This window comes from Haemorhous mexicanus, unplaced genomic scaffold (genome assembly GCF_027477595.1).
Source record: "Haemorhous mexicanus isolate bHaeMex1 unplaced genomic scaffold, bHaeMex1.pri scaffold_265_ctg1, whole genome shotgun sequence".
NCBI lineage: Eukaryota > Metazoa > Chordata > Aves > Passeriformes > Fringillidae > Haemorhous > Haemorhous mexicanus.
In genome coordinates, this window is record NW_026776092.1 from 1 (window position 1) to 19,676 (window position 19,676).

General features: G+C 42.9%; 1 protein-coding gene across 1 annotated transcript; it reads right to left on the reverse strand.

Annotated features, from left to right (window-relative positions):
- Positions 1–695: 695 nt before the first annotated feature.
- LOC132323043 (maestro heat-like repeat-containing protein family member 1) lies at positions 696–19,338 on the reverse strand (the record flags this gene model as incomplete). The annotated part of the gene is made up of 3 exons (XM_059837824.1): positions 696–847; positions 7,735–7,833; positions 19,176–19,338. Coding segments are annotated over 3 exons (414 nt in total), but the record flags the coding sequence as incomplete, so codon positions are not given.
- Between the last annotated feature and the right edge of the window lie 338 nt (positions 19,339–19,676).

Sequence of the window (19,676 nt, forward strand, 5' to 3'; positions counted from 1 at the left end):
GCTCCCAGCCCTGATCCCAAACCCCAAACCCCAAACCCCCAAACCCCAGAAATCCCAAACCCCAAATACCCCAAACCCCAAATCCCAGACCCCAAACCCCAAACCCAAATCTCAGAAATCCCAAATCCCATAAACCCCAAATCCCAATCCCAACCCTGTTCCCACCTTGCCCTCCCAGCTCTGCAGCCACTGCAGGCTCAGGATTTCAAAGGCGGCTCCCAGCCCCAAACCCCAAACCCCAAACCCCAAATCTCAGAAATCCCAAATCCCATAAACCCCAAATCCCAATCCCAACCCTGTTCCCACCTTGCCCTCCCTGCTCTGCAGCCACTGCAGGCTCAGGAGGTCGAAGGCGGCTCCGAGCCCTGATCCCAAACCCCAAACCCCAAACCCCAAACCCCAAACCCCAAACCCCAAATCCCAAACCCCAAACCCAAACCCCAAACCCCAAACCTCCCAAACCCCAAACCCCAAATCCCAATCCCAACCCCGTTCCCACCTTGCCCTCCCTGCTGTGCAGCCACTGCAGGCTCAGGAGGTCGAAGGTGGCTCCGAGCCCTGAGCCCCAACCCCAAACCCCAAACACCAAACCCCAAACCCCAAACCCCAAACCCCAAATCCCAAATCCCAAACACCCCAAACCCCAAACCCCAAACCCCAAAAACCCCAAATCCCAATCCCAACCCCGTTCCCACCTTGCCCTCCCTGCTCTGCAGCCACTGCAGGCTCAGGAGGTCGAAGGCGGCTCCGAGCTCGGGCGCGAAGGCGTCCCCGCGGATGGTGGGGTCGGGGGCCTGCTCCTTCCCTGCCAGGTACTCCTGGATGCTCTCACTGAAACGCTGCAGGGCTGGGGGAAATATTCCAGGGATTTTTGGGAATTCTGGGAATTTTTGGGAATTTTTTGGGATTTTTTTGGCGATTTTTTCGGGATTTTTAGAGGATTTTTTAGGATTTTTTGAGGTATTTTGGTTGTTGGTCTGCTCCTTCCCTGCCAGGTACTCCTGGATGCTCTCACTGAAACGCTGCAGGGCTGGGGGAAAACATTCCAGGGATTTTTGGGAATTCTGGGAATTTTTGGGGATTTTTTGGGCATTATTTTTGGGATTTTTTGGGATTTTTTGGGGATTTTTTTGGGGATTTTTTTGCTGATTTTTGACAAATATTTTTGGGATTTTTGTGGATTTTTTGGTGGACTTTTTGAAATTTTGTGGGAATTTAAAGGGGATTTTTTGGGAATTTTAAGGGGATTTTTTGGGATTTTTTGGGGGATTTTTTTGTGATTTTTTGGGATTTTTTTAGGATTTTTTTTGGGTATTTTGGTTGTCGGCCTGCTCCTTCCCTGCCAGGTACTCCTGGATGCTCTCACTGAAACGCTGCAGGGCTGGGGGAAAACATTCCAGGGATTTTTGGGAATTCTGGGAATTTTTGGGGATTTTTGGGGGAATTTTTGGGGATTTTTTTGGAATTTTTGGGATTTTTTGGGGATTTTTGGGGATTTTTTGGGATTTTTTTGGAGATTTTTGACAAATATTTTAGTGATTTTTGTGGATTTTTTGGAGTGCTTTTCTGGAATTTTGTGGGAATTTTTTGGGATTTTTTGGGAATTTTTGGGGATTTTTTGGGGATTTTTTGGGGATTTTTTTGGAATTTTTTAAGGATATTTTTGGGGTATTTTGGTTGTTGGCCTGCTCCTTCCCTACAAGGTACTCCTGGATGCTCTCACTGAAACGCTGCAGGGCTGGGGGAAATATTCCAGGGATTTTTGGGAATTCTGGGAATTTTTAGGGGATTTTTTGGGAATTATTTTTGGGATTTTTTGGGGGATTTTTGGGGATTTTTTGGGAATTTTTTTGGTGATTTTTGACAAATATTTTAGGGATTTTTGTGGATTTTTTGGGGGACTTTCTGGAATTTTGTGGGAATTTTTGGGGGATTTTTTGGGAATTTTTGGAGATTTTTTGGGGATTTTTTGGAGATTTTTTTGGGATTTTTTGGGATTTTTTGAGGTATTTTGGTTGTTGGCCTGCTCCTTCCCAGCCAGGTACTCCTGGATGCTCTCACTGAAACGCTGCAGGGCTGGGGGAAATAGTCCAGGGATTTTTGGGAATTCTGGGAATTTTTGGGAACTTTTTGGGAATTTTGGGGGGATTTTTTGGGAATTTTTGGGGATTTTTTGGGGATTTTTTGGGCGATTTTTGACAAATATTTTAGGGATTTTTGTGGATTTTTTGGTGGACTTTTCTGGAATTTTGTAGGAATTTTAAGGGGATTTTTTGGGAATTTTTTGGGGATTTTTTTGGGAATTTTTTGAGATTTTTTGGAATTTTTTGGGATTTTTTTTGGGGTATTTTGGTTGTTGGCCTGCTCCTTCCCAGCCAGGTACTCCAGGATGCTCTCACTGAAACGCTGCAGGGCTGGGGGAAATATTCCAGGGATTTTTGGGAATTCTGGGAATTTTTTGGGGACTTTTTGGGATTTTTGGGGGGAATTTTTGGGTATTTTTTGGGAATTTTTGGGATTTTTTGGGGATTTTTTGGGGATTTTTTTGGAGATTTTTGACAAATATTTTAGGGATTTTTGTGGATTTTTGGTGGACTTTTCTGGAATTTTGTGGGAATTTTAAGGGGATTTTTTAGGAAATTTTTGGGGGATTTTTTGGGAATTTTTTTGGGATTTTTGGGGATTTTTTGGGATTTTTTTAGGAATTTTTTGGGGTATTTTGGTTGTTGGCCTGCTCCTTCCCTGCCAGGTACTCCTGGATGCTCTCACTGAAACGCTGCAGGGCTGGGGGAAATATTCCAGGGATTTTTGGGAATTCTGGGAATTTTTGGGGATTTTTTGGGATTTTTTTGGGGATTTTTGGGGAATTTTTGGGATTTTTTTGGGAATTTTTGGAGATTTTTTTGGAATTTTTGGGGGGATTTTTTGGGAATTTTTAGGATTTTTTTGGGAATTTTTGGGATTTTTGGGGGATTTTTTTGGGGTTTTTTGGGATTTTTTTGGGATTATTTTCGGAGATTTTTAACAAATATTTTAGGGATTTTTGTGGATTTTTTGGTGGACTTTTTGGAATTTTGTGGGAATTTTAAGGGGATTTTTTAGGAATTTTTTGGGGATTTTTTGGGGAATTTTTGGGGATTTTTTGGGGAATTTTTAAGGATTTTTTGAGGTATTTTGGTTGTTGGCCTGCTCCTTCCCAGCCAGGTACTCCTGGATGCTCTCACTGAAACGCTGCAGGGCTGGGGGAAACATTCCAGAGATTTTTGGGAATTCTGGGAATTTTTGGGATTTTTTGGGGAATTTTTGGGGATTTTTTTGGAATTTTTGGGAATTTTTTGGGAATTTTTTTTTATTTTTTTGGTGATTTTTGACAAATATTTTAGGGATTTTTGTGGATTTTTTGGTGGACTTTTCTGGAATTTTGTGGGAATTTTAAGGGGATTTCTTGGGATTTTTTGGGAATTTTTTTGGGAATTTTTTGGGGATTTTTTCGGAATTTTTTGGGATTTTTTGGGGATTTTTTTGAGGTATTTTGGTTGTTGGCCTGCTCCTTCCCTGCCAGGTACTCCTGGATGCTCTCACTGAAACGCTGCAGGGCTGGGGGAAATAGTCCAGGGATTTTTGGGAATTCTGGGAATTTTTAGGGGATTTTTTGGGAATTATTTTTGGGATTTTTTTGGGATTTTTTCGGACTTTTTGGGGATTTTTTTGGGGATTTTTTTGCTGATTTTTGACAAATATTTTTGGGATTTTTGTGGATTTTTTGGTGGACTTTTTGAAATTTTGTGGGAATTTAAAGGGGATTTTTTGGGAATTTTTGGGGATTTTTTTGGATTTTTTGGGGGATTTTTTTGTGATTTTTTGGGATTTTTTTAGGATTTTTTTTTGGGTATTTTGGTTGTCGGCCTGCTCCTTCCCTGCCAGGTACTCCTGGATGCTCTCACTGAAACGCTGCAGGGCTGGGGGAAATAGTCCAGGGATTTTTGGGAATTCTGGGAATTTTTGGGGATTTTTTGGGCATTATTTTTGGGATTTTTTGGGATTTTTTGGGGATTTTTTTGGGGATTTTTTTGCTGATTTTTGACAAATATTTTTGGGATTTTTGTGGATTTTTTGGTGGACTTTTTGAAATTTTGTGGGAATTTAAAGGGGATTTTTTGGAATTTTAAGGGGATTTTTTGGGATTTTTTGGGGGATTTTTTTGTGATTTTTTGGGATTTTTTTAGGATTTTTTTTTGGGTATTTTGGTTGTCGGCCTGCTCCTTCCCTGCCAGGTACTCCTGGATGCTCTCACTGAAACGCTGCAGGGCTGGGGGAAAACATTCCAGGGATTTTTGGGAATTCTGGGAATTTTGGGGGATTTTTTGGGGAATTATTTTTGGGATTTTTTGGGATTTTTTGGGGATTTTTTGAGGGATTTTTTGCTGATTTTTGACAAATATTTTTGGGATTTTTGTGGATTTTTTGGTGAACTTTTTGGAATTTTGTGGGAATTCTGAGGGGATTTTTTGGGAATTTTTGGGGATTTTTTGGGATTTTTTGGGGGATTTTTGGGGATTTTTTGGGATTTTTTGAGGATTTTTTTGGGGTATTTTGGTTGGTGGCCTGCTCCTTCCCTGCCAGGTACTCCTGGATGCTCTCACTGAAACGCTGCAGGGCTGGGGGAAATATTCCAGGGATTTTTGGGAATTCTGGGAATTTTGGGGGATTTTTTGGGGAATTATTTTTGGGATTTTTTGGGATTTTTTGGGGATTTTTTGGGGGATTTTTTTGCTGATTTTTGACAAATATTTTAGGGATTTTTGTGGATTTTTTGGTGAACTTTTTGGAATTTTGTGAGAACTTAAAGGGGATTTTTTAGGAATTTTTGGGGGATTTTTTTGGGAATTTTTTGGGGGATTTTTTGGGATTTTTGGGGATTTTTTGGGATTTTTTTTCAGAGATTTTTGACAAATATTTTAGGGATTTTTGTGGATGTTTTGGTGGACTTTCTGGAATTTTGTGGGAATTTTAAGGGGATTTTTTGGGAATTTTTGGGGATTTTTTGGGATTTTTTTGGGATTTTTTGGGGATTTTTTTGGGATTTTTTGGGATTTTTTTTCAGAGATTTTTGACAAATATTTTAGGGATTTTTGTGGATTTTTTTGGCGGACTTTTTGGAGTTTTGTGGGAATTTTAAGGGGATTTTTGGGGAATTTTTGGGGATTTTTTTGGGAATTTTTGAGGATTTTTTGGGGAATTTTTTAGGATTTTTTTGAGGTATTTTGGTTGTTGGCCTGCTCCTTCCCTGCCAGGTACTCCTGGATGCTCCCACTGAAACGCTGCAGGGCTGGGGGAAATATTCCAGGGATTTTTGGGAATTCTGGGAATTTTTTGGGGATTTTTTGGGGGAATTTTTGGGTATTTTTTGGGAATTTTTTGGGATTTTTTGGGATTTTTTGGGATTTTTTTGGTGATTTTTGACAAATATTTTAGGGATTTTTGTGGATTTTTTTGGTGGACTTTCTGGAATTTTGTGGGAATTTTGTGGGGATTTTTTGGGAATTTTTGGGGATTTTTTGGGATTTTTTTGGGGATTTTTGGGGATTTTTTGGGATTTTTTTAGGATGTTTTTGGGGTATTTTGGTTGTTGGCCTGCTCCTTCCCTGCCAGGTACTCCTGGATGCTCTCACTGAAACGCTGCAGGGCTGGGGGAAAACATTCCAGGGATTTTTGGGAATTCTGGGAATTTTTGGGGATTTTTTGGGGAATTTTTGGGGATTTTTTTGGAATTTTTGGGATTTTTTGGGAATTTTTTGGATTTTTTTGGTGATTTTTGACAAATATTTTAGGGATTTTTGTGGATTTTTTGGTGGACTTTTCTGGAATTTTGTGGGAATTTAAAGGGGATTTTTTGGGATTTTTTTGGGGATTTTTTTGGGATTTTTTGGGAATTTTTGGGGATTTTTTGGGGAACTTTTAAGGATTTTTTGAGGTATTTTGGTTGTTGGCCTGCTCCTTCATTGCCAGGTACTCCTGGATGCTCTCACTGAAACGCTGCAGGGCTGGGGAAATATTCCAGGGATTTTTGGGAATTCTGGGAATTTTGGGGGATTTTTTGGGGAATTTTTGGGGGATTTTTGGGGAATTTTTTGGGAATTTTTTGGAGATTTTTGCAAATTTTTTAGGGGTTTTGGGGGAATTTTCTGTGGATTTTTTCTGAATTCTTTGAGAATTTTCTGGGAATTTTTTGAGGATTTTCTGGGAATTTTGGGAGGATTTTTGGGGAATTTTTTGGGAATTTTTGGGAGATTTTTGACAAATTTTCTGCGGCATTTTGGGGAATTTTTTGTGGAATTTTTGGGAATTCTTGAGAATTTTCTGGGAATTTTTTGAGGATTTTCTGGGAAGTTTGGGAGGATTTTTTGGGAATTTTTTGGGAATTTTTGGGGGTTTTGGGAGGATTTTTGGGGATTTTCTGGGATTTTGGGGGATTTTTAGAGATTTTTTGAGGATTTTTTTGGGAATTGTCTTGGGATTTTTGTGGATTTTTTGGAATTTTTTGAGGATTTTTTTGGGAATTTTCTTGGGATTTTTTGGGAATTTTTTGTAGATTTTTGCAAATTTTTTAGGGGTTTTGGGGGAATTTTCTGTGGATTTTTTGGGAATTTTTTGAGAATTTTCTGGGAATTTTTTGAGGATTTTCTTGGAATTTTGGGAGGATTTTTGGGGATTTTTTTTTGTATATTGTTTTTAAATTTTGTGGGAATTTTTGGGGAAATGTTTGGGAGAATTTCAAAGATTTTTGAGAATTTTTGGGGGGGATTTTGGCGAATTTTTGGAGAATTTTCTGGGAATTTTTGGGAGAATTTTCTGGGAATTTTGGAGATTTTTTAGGAGATTTTTGACAATTTTTTTAGAGATTTTCCTGGATTTCTTGGTGGCCTTCTTGGAATTTTGTGGAATTTTTTGGGGGGGATTATTGGGGATTTTTGGGGAATTTTTTGAATTTTTGGGAATTTTGGGGTGATTTTTTTGGGAATATTTGAGAATTTTCTGGGAATTTTGGGGGATTTTTTGGGAATTTTTTTGAAATTTTTGGGAGATTTTTGAGAAATTTTTTTGGGATTTTTGTGGAATTTTTTTGTGGATTTTTTTTTAAATTTTGTGGGAACTTGGGGGGAATTTTTTTGGTAATTTTTTGGGGGATTTTTGGGGAATTTTTCATGGATTTTTGGGGGACTTTTGATGAATTTTTGGTCTTTTTGGGGAATTTTTTGTGGATTTTTTTCAATTTTGTGAGATTTTTGGGGGGATTTTATGAGATTTTTTGGGGATTTGAGGGAGGGAATTTTTTGAGGATTTTCTGGGAATTTTGGGGGGATTTTTTGGGAATTTTTAAAAGATTTTCTGGGAATTTTGGGGGAATTTTTTGGATTCTTTGGAGAATTTTTGGGGGATTTTCTTGGAATTTTGAGGGATTTTTTGTGAAATTTTTTGGGATTTTTGGGGAATTTTAGTGGATTATTTTTTTTGAATTTTTGGGATTTTTAGGGGATTTTTTGGGGGAATTTCTGAATTGTTTTACAGATTTTTTAAACAATATTTTTGAAATTTTTTTGCCATTTTTGGGCATTTTACTTGAATTTTCCTGAGATTTTTTTGGAGCTTCTGAGAAGCTCTTGGAGGATTTTTTTTTTTAATTTCCTGGGGATTTTTTGGGAATTTTCCAAAGGTTTTTTTGGGAATTTTTACCATAGCAGAGCGTGCATTTCATGGAATCCGTCCGGGCCGATCCCAGCAGGGGCAGCAGCGTCCCCAGGATGGAGCTCAGGAAGGGAACCATCCCAAAAATTTGGGGGAAAAAGCAGGAAAAGAGTCAAAAATGTGGAATTTCAGACCCAAATCCCAAAATTCCAAACACAAATCCCAAATTTCCAGCCCCAAATCCCAAATTTCCAACCCCAAATCCCAAATTTCCAACCCCAAATCCCAAATTTCCAGCCCCAATCCCAAATTTCCAGCCCCAATTCCCAAATTTCCAGCCCCAATCCCAAATTTCCGACCCCAAATCCCAAATTTCCAGCCCCAATCCCAAATTTCCAGCCCCAATCCCAAATTTCCAGCCCCAATCCCAAATTTCCAGCCCCAAATCCCAAATTTCCAGCCCCAAATCCCAAATTTCCAGCCCCAAATCCCAAATTTCCAGCCCCAAATCCCAAATTTCCAGCCCCAATCCCAAATTTCCAGCCCCAATCCCAAATTTCCAGCCCCAATTCCCAAATTTCCAGCCCCAAATCCCAAATTTCCAGCCCCAAAATTCCCAAATTTCCAGCCCCAATCCCAAATTTCCAGCCCCAATCCCCAAATTTCCAGCCCCAATCCAAAATTTCCAGCCCCAAATCCCAAATTTCCACCCCAAATCCCAAATTTCCAGCCCCAATCCCAAATTTCCAGCCCCAATCCCAAATTTCCAGCCCCAATCCCAAATTTCCAGCCCCAAATCCCAAATTTCCAGCCCCAAATCCCAAATTTCCCGCCCCAATCCCAAATTTCCAGACCCTATTCCCAAATTTCCAGCCCCAATTCCCAAATTTCCAGCCACCAATCCCAAATTTCCAGCCCCAAATCCCAAATTTCCAGCCCCAATTCCCAAATTTCCAACCCCAATCCCAAATTTCCAGCCCCAATCCCAAATTTCCAGCCCCAATTCCCAAATTTCCAGCCCCAAATCCCAAATTTCCAGCCCCAATCCCAAATTTTCGACCCCAATCCCAAATTTCCAGCCCCAAATCCCAAATTTCCAGCCCCAATCCCAAATTTCCAGCCCCAATCCCAAATTTCCAGCCCCAAATCCCAAATTTCCAGCCCAAATCCCAAATTTCCGACCCCAAATCCCAAATTTCCAACCCCAAATCCCAAATTCCCAGCCCAAATCCCAAATTTCAAGCCCCAATCCCAAATTTCCAGCCCCAATCCCAAATTTCCAGCCCCAAATCCCAAATTTCCAGCCCCAAATCCCAAATTTCCAGCCCCAATCCCAAATTTCCAGCCCCAATCCCAAATTTCCGACCCCAATCCCAAATTTCCAGCCCCAAATCCCAAATTTCCAGCCCCAATTCCAAATTTCCAGCCCCAAATCCCAAATTTCCAGCCCCAATCCCAAATTTCCAGCCCCAATCCCAAATTTCCAGCCCCAATCCCAAATTTCCAGCCCCAATCCCAAATTTCCAGCCCCAATCCCAAATTTCCATCCCAAAATCCCAAATTTCCACCCCAAATCCCAAATTTCCAAACCCAAATCCCAAATTTCCAACCCCAATCCCAAATTTCCAGCCCCAAATCCCAAATTTCCAGACTCAAATCCCAAATTTCCAGCCCCAATCCCAAATTTCCAGCCCCAATCCCAAATTTCCAGCTCCAAATCCCAAATTTTCGACCCCAATCCCAAATTTCCAGCCCCAATTCCAAATTTCCAGCCCCAAATCCCAAATTTCTGACCCCAAATCCCAAATTTCCACCCCCAAATCCCAAATTTCCAGCCCCAATCCCAAATTTCCAGCCCCAAATCCCAAATTTCTGACCCCAAATCCCAAATTTCCAGCCCCAATCCCAAATTTCCAGACTCAAATCCCAAATTTCCAACCCGAATCCCAAATTTCCAGCCCCAAATCCCAAATTTCCAACCCCAAATCCCAAATTTCCAGCCCCAATCCCAAATTTCCAGCCCCAATCCCAAATTTCCAACCCCAAATCCCAAATTTCCAGCCCCAATCCCAAATTTCCAACCCCAAATCCCAAATTTCCAGCCCCAAATCCCAAATTTCCAACCCCAATCCCAAATTTCCAGCCCCAAATCCCAAATTTCCAGTCCCAATCCCAAATTTCCAGCCCCAAATCCCAAATTTCCAGCCCCAATCCCAAATTTCCAGCCCCAATCCCAAATTTCCAACCCCAAATCCCAAATTTCCAGCCCCAATCCCAAATTTCCAACCCCAATCCTAAATTTCTAAACCCAATCCCAAATTTCCAGCCCCAAATCCCAAATTTCCAACCCCAAATCCCAAATTTCCGACCCCAAATTCCCAAATTTCCAGCCCCAATTCCCAAATTTCCAGCCCCAATCCCAAATTTCCAGCCCCAATTCCCAAATTTCCAGCCCCAAATCCCAAATTTCCAGCCCCAAATCCCAAATTTCCAACCCCAAATCTCAAATTTCCAGCCCCAATTCCCAAATGTCCAGCCCCAATCCCAAATTTCCAGCCCCAAATCCCAAATTTCCAGCCCCAATCCCAAATTTCCAGCCCCAAATCCCAAATTTCCAGCCCCAATTCCCAAATTTCCAGCCCCAAATCCCAAATTTCCAGCCCCAAATCCCAAATTTCCAGCCCAAAATCCCAAATTTCCAAACCCAAATCCCAAATTTCCAGCCAGAATCCCAAATTTCCAGCCCCAATCCCAAATTTCCAGCCCCAAATCCCAAATTTCCAGCCCCAATCCCAAATTTCTGACCCTAATTCCCAAATTTCCATCCCCAATCCCAAATTTCCAGCCCCAATCCCAAATTTCCAGCCCCCAATCCCAAGTTTCCAGCCCCATATCCCAAATTTCCAGCCTCAAATCCCAAATTTCCATCCAAAATTCCCAAATTTCCATCCCCAATTCCCAAATTTCCAGCCCCAAATCCCAAATTTCCAGCCCCAAATCCCAAATTTCCAGCCCCAATTCCCAAATTTCTGACCCCAATTCCCAAATTTCTGACCCCAAATCCCAAATTTCCAGCCCAAATCCCAAATTTCCAGCCCCAAATCCCAAATTTCCAGCCCCAAATCCCAAATTTCCAGCCCCAATCCCAAATTTCCAGCCCCAAATCCCAAATTTTCAGCCCCAATCCCAAATTTCCGACACCAAATCCCAAATTTCTAGTCCCAATTCCCAAATTTCCAGCCCCAAATCCCAAATTTCCAGCCCCAATCCCAAATTTCCAGCCCCAATCCCAAATTTCCAGCCCCAATCCCAAATTTCCAACCCCAATCCCAATTTTCCAGCCCCAATCCCAAATTTCCAGCCCCAAATCCCAAATTTCTGACCCCAAATCCCAAATTTCCAGCCCCAAATCCCAAATTTCCAACCCCAATCCCAAATTTCCAGCCCCAAATCCCAAATTTCCAGCCCCAAATCCCAAATTTCCAGCCCCAATCCCAAAATTCCAACCACAATTCCCAAATTTCCAGCCCCAAATCCCAAATTTCCAGCCCCAATCCCAAATTTCCAGCCCCAAATCCCAAATTTCCAGCCCCAATCCCAAATTTCCAGCCCCAATCCCAAATTTCCAGCCCCAAATCCCAAATTTCCAGCCCAAATCCCAAATTTCCGACCCCAAATCCCAAATTTCCAACCCCAAATCCCAAATTCCCAGCCCAAATCCCAAATTTCAAGCCCCAATCCCAAATTTCCAGCCCCAATCCCAAATTTCCAGCCCCAAATCCCAAATTTCCAGCCCCAAATCCCAAATTTCCAGCCCCAATCCCAAATTTCCAGCCCCAATCCCAAATTTCCGACCCCAATCCCAAATTTCCAGCCCCAAATCCCAAATTTCCAGCCCCAATTCCAAATTTCCAGCCCCAAATCCCAAATTTCCAGCCCCAATCCCAAATTTCCAGCCCCAATCCCAAATTTCCAGCCCCAATCCCAAATTTCCAGCCCCAATCCCAAATTTCCAGCTCCAAATCCCAAATTTTCGACCCCAATCCCAAATTTCCAGCCCCAATTCCAAATTTCCAGCCCCAAATCCCAAATTTCTGACCCCAAATCCCAAATTTCCACCCCCAAATCCCAAATTTCCAGCCCCAATCCCAAATTTCCAGCCCCAAATCCCAAATTTCTGACCCCAAATCCCAAATTTCCAGCCCCAATCCCAAATTTCCAGACTCAAATCCCAAATTTCCAACCCGAATCCCAAATTTCCAGCCCCAAATCCCAAATTTCCAACCCCAAATCCCAAATTTCCAGCCCCAATCCCAAATTTCCAGCCCCAATCCCAAATTTCCAGCCCCAAATCCCAAATTTCCAGCCCCAATCCCAAATTTCCGGCCCCAAATCCCAAATTTCCAGCCCCAAATCCCAAATTTCCAGCCCAAATCCCAAATTTCTGACCCCAAATCCCAAATTTCCAGCCCCAATCCCAAATTTCCAGCCCCAAATCCCAAATTTCCAGCCCCAATCCCAAATTTCCAGCTCCAATCCCAAATTTCCAGCCCCAAATCCCAAATTTCCAACCCCAAATCCCAAATTTCCGACCCCAAATCCCAAATTTCCAGCCCCAATCCCAAATTTCCAGCCCCAAATCCCAAATTTCCAGCCCCAATCCCAAATTTCCAAACCCAAATCCCAAATTTCCAGCCCCAAATCCCAAATTTCCAGCCCCAAATCCCAAATTTCCGACCCCAAATCCCAAATTTCCAACCCCAAATCCCAAATTTCCGACCCCAAATCCCAAATTTCCAGCCCCAATCCCAAATTTCCAACACCAATTCCCAAATTTCCAGCCCCAATCCCAAATTTCCAGCCCCAATCCCAAATTTCCAGCCCCAATCCCAAATTTCCAGCCTCAAATCCCAAATTTCCAGCCCCAATCCCAAATTTCCAGCCCCAATCCCAAATTTCCAGCCCCAAATCCCAAATTTCCAACCCCAAATCCCAAATTTCCAGCCCCAAATCCCAAATTTCCAACCCCAAATCCCAAATTTCCGACCCCAAATCCCAAATTTCCAGCCCCAATCCCAAATTTCCGACCCCAAATCCCAAATGTCCAGCCCCAATCCCAAATTTCCAGCCCCAATCCCAAATTTCCAGCCCCAATTCCCAAATTTCCAGACCCAATCCCAAATTTCCAGCCCCAAATCCCAAATTTCCAGCCCCAATCCCAAATTTCCAGCCCCAATCCCAAATTTCCAGCCCCAAATCCCAAATTTCCAGCCCCAAATCCCAAATTTCCAGCCCCAATTCCCAAATTTCCAGCCCCAAATCCCAAATTTCCAACCCCAATTCCCAAATTTCCAACCCCAATTCCGAAATTTCCAGCCCCAAATCCCAAATTTCCAGCCCCAAATCCCAAATTTCCAGCCCCAATCCCAAATTTCCAGCCTCAAATCCAAATTTCCAGCCCCAATTCCCAAATTTCCAGCCCCAATCCCAAATTTCCAGCCCAAAATTCCCAAATTTCCAGCCCCAAATCCCAAATTTCCAGCCCCAAATCCCAAATTTCTGACCCCAAATCCCAAATTTCCGACCCCAAATCCCAAATTTCCAGCCCCAATCCCAAATTTCCAGCCCCAAATCCCAAATTTCCAGCCCCAATCCCAAATTTCCAGCCCCAAATCCCAAATTTCCAGCCCCAATCCCAAATTTCCAGCCCCAATCCCAAATTTCCAGCCCCAAATCCCAAATTTCCAGCCCCAAATCCCAAATTTCCAGCCCCAAATCCCAAATTTCCAGCCCCAAATCCCAAATTTCCAGCCCCAATTCCCAAATTTCCAGCCCCAATCCCAAATTTCCAGCCCCAAATCCCAAATTTCCAGCCCCAATTCCCAAATTTCCAGCCCCAATCCCAAATTTCCAGCCCCAATCCCAAATTTCCAGCCCCAATCCCAAATTTCCAGCCCCAAATCCCAAATTTCCAGCCACAATTCCCAAATTTCCAACCCCAAATCCCAAATTTCCAGCCCCAATCCCAAATTTCCAGCTCAAATCCCAAATTTCCGGCCCCCAATCCCAAATTTCCGGCCCCCAATCCCAAATTTCCAGCCCCAAATCCCAAATTTCCAGCCCCAATCCCAAATTTCCAGCCCCAATCCCAAATTTCCAGCCCCAATCCCAAATTTCCAGCCCCAATCCCAAATTTCCAGCCCCAAATCCCAAATTTCCAGCCCCAATCCCAAATTTCCAGCTCAAATCCCAAATTTCCGGCCCCCAATCCCAAATTTCCGGCCCCCAATCCCAAATTTCCAGCCCCAATCCCAAATTTCCAACCCCAATCCCAAATTTCCAGCCCCAATCCCAAATTTCCAACCCCAAATCCCAAATTTCCAGCCCCAATCCCAAATTTCCAACCCCAAATCCCAAATTTCCAACCCAAATCCCAAATTTCCAGCCCAAATCCCAAATTTCCAGCCCCAAATTCCCAAATTTCCTGCCCCAAATCCCAAATTTCCAGCCCCAATCCCAAATTTCCAGCCCCAATCCCAAATTTCCAACCCCAAATCCCAAATTTCCAGCCCCAATCCCAAATTTCCAGCCCCAAATCCCAAATTTCCAGCCCCAATACCCAAATTTCCAGCCCCAATTCCCAAATTTCCAACTCCAAATCCCAAATTTCCAACCCCAATCCCAAATTTCCAGCCCCAATTCCCAAATTTCCAGCCCCAATTCCCAAATTTCCAGCCCCAATCCCAAATTTCCAGCCTCAATTCCCAAATTTCCAGCCCCAATCCCAAATTTCCAGACCCAAATCCCAAATTTCCAGGCCCAAATCCCAAATTTCCAGCCCCAATTCCCAAATTTCCAGCCCCAAATCCCAAATTTCCATCCTCAATCCCAAATTTCCAGCCCCAATCCCAAATTTCCGGCCCCAAATCCCAAATTTCCAGCCCCAAATCCCAAATTTCCGACCCCAAATCCCAAATTTCCAGCCCCAATCCCAAATTTCCAGCCCCAATCCCAAATTTCCAGCCCCAAATCCCAAATTTCCGACCCCAATCCCAAATTTCCAATCCCAAATCCCAAATTTCCGACCCCAAATCCCAAATTTCCAATCCCAAATCCCAAATTTCCAGCCCCAATCCCAAATTTCCAGCCCCAATCCCAAATTTCCAGCCCCAATCCCAAATTTCCAGCCCCAATCCCAAATTTCCAGCCCCAATTCCCAAATTTCCAACACCAAATCCAAATTTCCAGCCCCAAATCCCAAATTTCCGGCCCCAATCCCAAAATTCCAACACCAAATCCCAAATTTCCAGCCCCAATCCCAAATTTCTGACCCCAAATCCCAAATTTCCAGCCCCAAATCCCAAATTTCCAGCCCCAATCCCAAATTTCCAGCCCCAATCCCAAATTTCCAGCCCCAAATCCCAAATTTCCAGCCCCAATCCCAAATTTCCAACCCCAAATCCCAAATTTCCAGCCCCAATCCCAAATTTCCAGCCCCAATCCCAAATTTCCAGCCCCAATCCCAAATTTCCAGCCCCAAATCCCAAATTTCCGACCCCAAATCCCAAATTTCCAGCCCCAATCCCAAATTTCCAGCCCCAATTCCCAAATTTCCAAACCCAAATCCCAAATTTTCAGCCCCAATTCCCAAATTTCCAGCCCAAATCCCAAATTTTTGACCCCAAATCCCAAATTTCCAGCCCCAAATCCCAAATTTCTGACCCCAAATCCCAAATTTCCAGCCCCAATCCCAAATTTCCAGCCCCAAATCCCAAATTTCCGACCCCAAATCCCAAATTTCCAGCCCCAATTCCCAAATTTCCAGCCCCAATCCCAAATTTCCAGCCCCAAATCCCAAATTTCCAGCCCCAATCCCAAATTTCCAGCCCCAAATCCCAAATTTCCAGCCCCAAATCCCAAATTTCCAGCCCCAAATCCCAAATTTCCAGCCCCAATCCCAAATTTCCAGCCCCAAATCCCAAATTTCCAGCCCCAAATCCCAAATTTCCAGCCCCAATCCCAAATTTCCAGCCCCAATCCCAAATTTCCAGCCCCAATCCCCAATTTCCAGCCCCAATCCCAAATTTCCAGCCCCAATTCCCAAATTTCCAGCCCCAAATCCCAAATTTCCAGCCCCAATCCCAAATTTCCAGCCCCCACTTCCAAATTTCCAGCCCCAATCCCAAATTTCCAGCCCCAATCCCAAATTTCCAGCCCCAATCCCAAATTTCCAGCCCCCACTCCCAAATTTCCGACCCCAAATCCCAAATTTCCAGCCCCAATCCCAAATTTCCAACCCCAAATCCCAAATTTCCAGCCCCAATCCCAAATTTCCAGCCCCAATCCCAAATTTCCAGCCCCAATCCCAAATTTCCAGCCCCAATCCCAAATTTCCAGCCCCAAATCCCAAATTTCCAGCCCCAATCCCAAATTTCCAGACTCAAATCCCAAATTTCCAACCCCAATCCCAAATTTCCAGCCCCAAATCACAAATTTCCACCCCAAATCCCAAATTTCCGACCCCAAATCCCAAATTTCCAGCCCCAATCCCAAATTTCAAACCCCAAATCCCAAATTTCCAGCCCCAATCCCAAATTTCCAGCCCCAATCCCAAATTTCCAGCCCCAATCCCAAATTTCCAGCCCAAATCCCAAATTTCCAGCCCCAAATCCCAAATTTCTGACCCCAAATCAAAAATTTCCAGCCCCAATCCCAAATTTCCAGCCCCAAATCCCAAATTTCCAGCCCCAAATCCCAAATTTCCAGCCCCAAATCCAAGATTTCCTGGATTTATTCCTGGATTTTCTTGGATTTCCCTGGAATTATTCCCAGAATAATTCCCAGATTAATTCCTGGATTAATTCCCAGATTAATTTCCATATTTTCACGGATTAATTCCCAAATTTTCACTGAATATTTCCTGGAATAATTCCCAGATTTTCCCTGTAATTCCCAGAATAATTCCCAGATAATTCCTTGAAAATTTCCTGTAATTCCCAGATTTTTCCTGGATTAATTCCCAGATTTTCCACAAAATTCCCAGAATAATTCCCAGATTAATTCCCAGATTTTCCAGGAATTTTTCCCAGATTAATTCCCAGATTTTTCCCATAACTCCAGGATTAATTCCCAGATTTTCCAGGAATTTTTCCCGGATTAATTCCCAGATTTTTCCCATAATTCCCGGATTAATTCCCAAATTTTCCAGGAATTTTTCCCAGATTATTTCCCAGATTTTTCCCATAATTCCCAGATTAATTCCCAGATTTTCCAGGAATTTTTCTCAGATTAATTCCCAGATTTTTCCCTGTAATTCCCAGAATAATTCCCAGATTAATTCCCAGATTTTCCAGGAATTTTTCCCGTATTAATTCCCAGATTTTTCCCATAAATCCCAGACTAATTCCCAGATTTTTCCCTGTAATTCCCAGAATAATTTCCAGATTAATTCCCAGATTTTCCAGGAATTTTTCCCAGATTAATTCCCAGATTTTTCCCATAACTCCAGGATTAATTCCCAGATTTTCCAGGAATTTTTCCCGGATTAATTCCCAGATTTTTCCCATAATTCCCGGATTAATTCCCAAATTTTCCAGGAATTATTCCCAGATTAATTCCCAGGATTTTCCCGTAACTCCCAGAATAATTCCAGATTTTCCCTGTAATTCCCAGAATAATTCCCAGATAAAGTCCCAGATTTTCCAGGAATTTTTCCCATTTTTCCCCGGATTTTCCCCCAATAAATTCCCATTTTTCCCCGGATTTTCCCCCAATAAATTCCCATTTTTCCCCGGATTTTCCCCCAATAAATTCCCATTTCCCCCGGATTTTCCCCCAATAAATTCCCATTTTTCCCCGGATTTTCCCCCAGTTAATCCCCATTTTCCCCGGATTTTCCCCCAGTTAATTCCCATTTTTCTCCCAGTTAATCCCCATTTTCCCCCGGATTATCCCCTAATAAATTCCCATTTTTCCCCGGATTTAATTCCCATTTTTCCCCGGATTTTCCCCACCTGAATTCCCATTTTCCCCTGGATTTTCCCCCAATAAATTCCCATTTTTCCCTGGATTTTTTCCCAATAAATTCCCATTTTTCCCCGGATTTTTTCCCAGTTAATTCCCATTTCCCCACGGATTTTTTCCCAGTTAATTCCCATTTTTCCCCGGATTTAATTCCCATTTTCCCCGGATTTTCCCCCAGTTAATTCCCATTTTTCCCCGGATTTAATTCCCATTTTTCCCCGGATTTTCCCCCAGTTGATTCCCATTTTTCCCAGGATTTTCCCGCAATAAATTCCCATTTTCCCCGGATTTTCCCCCAGTTAATTCCCATTTTTCCCCGGATTTAATTCCCATTTTTCCCCGGATTTTCCCCCAGTTGATTCCCATTTTTCCCAGGATTTTCCCGCAATAAATTCCCATTTTTCCCCGGATTTTCCCCCAATAAATTCCCATTTTCCCCGGATTTAATTCCCATTTTTCCCCGGATTTTCCCCCAATAAATTCCCATTTTTCCCCGGATTTTTCCCCAGTTAATTCCCATTTTTCCCCGGATTTTTTCCTAGTTAATCCCCATTTTTCCCCGGATTTTCCCCCAATAAATCCCCATTTTTCCCCGGATTTAATCCCCATTTTTCCCAGGATTTTCCCCCAGTTAATTCCCATTTCTCCCCGGATTTAATTCCCATTTTTCCCCGGATTTTCCCCCAGTTAATTCCCATTTTTCCCCCAGTTAATCCCCATTTTTCCCTGGATTTTCCCGCAATAAATTCCCATTTTCCCCCAGTTAATCCCCATTTTCCCCCGGATTTTTTCCCAGTTAATTCCCATTTTTCCCCGGATTTTCCCCCAATAAATTCCCATTTTCCCCCGTATTTTCCCCCAGTTAATCCCCATTTTCCCCTGGATTTTCCCCCAATAAATTCCCATTTTTCCCTGGATTTTCCCCCAATAAATCCCCATTTTTCCCCGGATTTAATTCCCATTTTTCCCCGGATTTTCCCCCAGTTAATCCCCATTTTTCCCCGGATTATTCCCCAGTTAATTCCCATTTTCCCCCGGATTTTATTCCCATTTTCCCCCGGATTTTTCCCAGTTAATTCCCATTTTCCCCCATATTTTCCCCCAATAAATCCCCATTTTTCCCCGGATTTTTTCCCAGTTAATCCCCATTTTCCCCCAATAAATTCCCATTTTTCCCAGGATTTTTTCCCAGTTAATCCCCATTTTTCCCCAATAAATTCCCATTTTTCCCCGGATTTAATTCCCATTTTCCCCCGGATTTCCCCCCAATAAATTCCCATTTTTCCCCGGATTTCCCCCAATAAATTCCCATTTTTCCCTGGATTTTCCCCCAATAAATCCCCATTTTTCCCCGGATTTAATTCCCATTTTTTCCCAGTTAATTCCCATTTTTCCCCCGTTAATCCCCATTTTTCCCCCAGTTAATTCCCATTTTTCCCCCAGTTAATTCCCATTTTCCCGCTGACCGTTGGCCGTGGCCAGCTGGCCCAGGGTGCGCACGAGGCCGGCCTGGGGCAGAATTCCGGGCGGGAATTGCCGCAGCAGCTCCTCCAGCACGCGGCTCAGGAAGCGCCGGCCCAGCTCCACCAGCAGCGCCCCCGCCGCCTCCTGCCACTCCCACGGAGCCTCCTGGAGGGCAGAATTCCAGGGGAAAATCAGGGAAAATTCTGGGAAAATTCCCGGGAAAATCCGGGGAAATTTGGGGGAAAAGCGGGGGAAAATCGGGGAAAATTTGAGGGAAATTTCAGGAAAAATTCAGGAATATTTCAGGAAAATTCTGAGAACTATCCCCAAAATTTTGGGAAAATTCCAGGAACATTCTGGGAAAGTTCCGGGAAAATTCCGGGGAAAATTTCAGGAAAATTCTGAGCACTATCCCCAAAATTCTGGGAAAATTTTGGGAAAATTTCAGGAAAATTCCAGGAAAATTCTGAGAACTATCCCCAAAATTCTGGGAAAATTCAGGG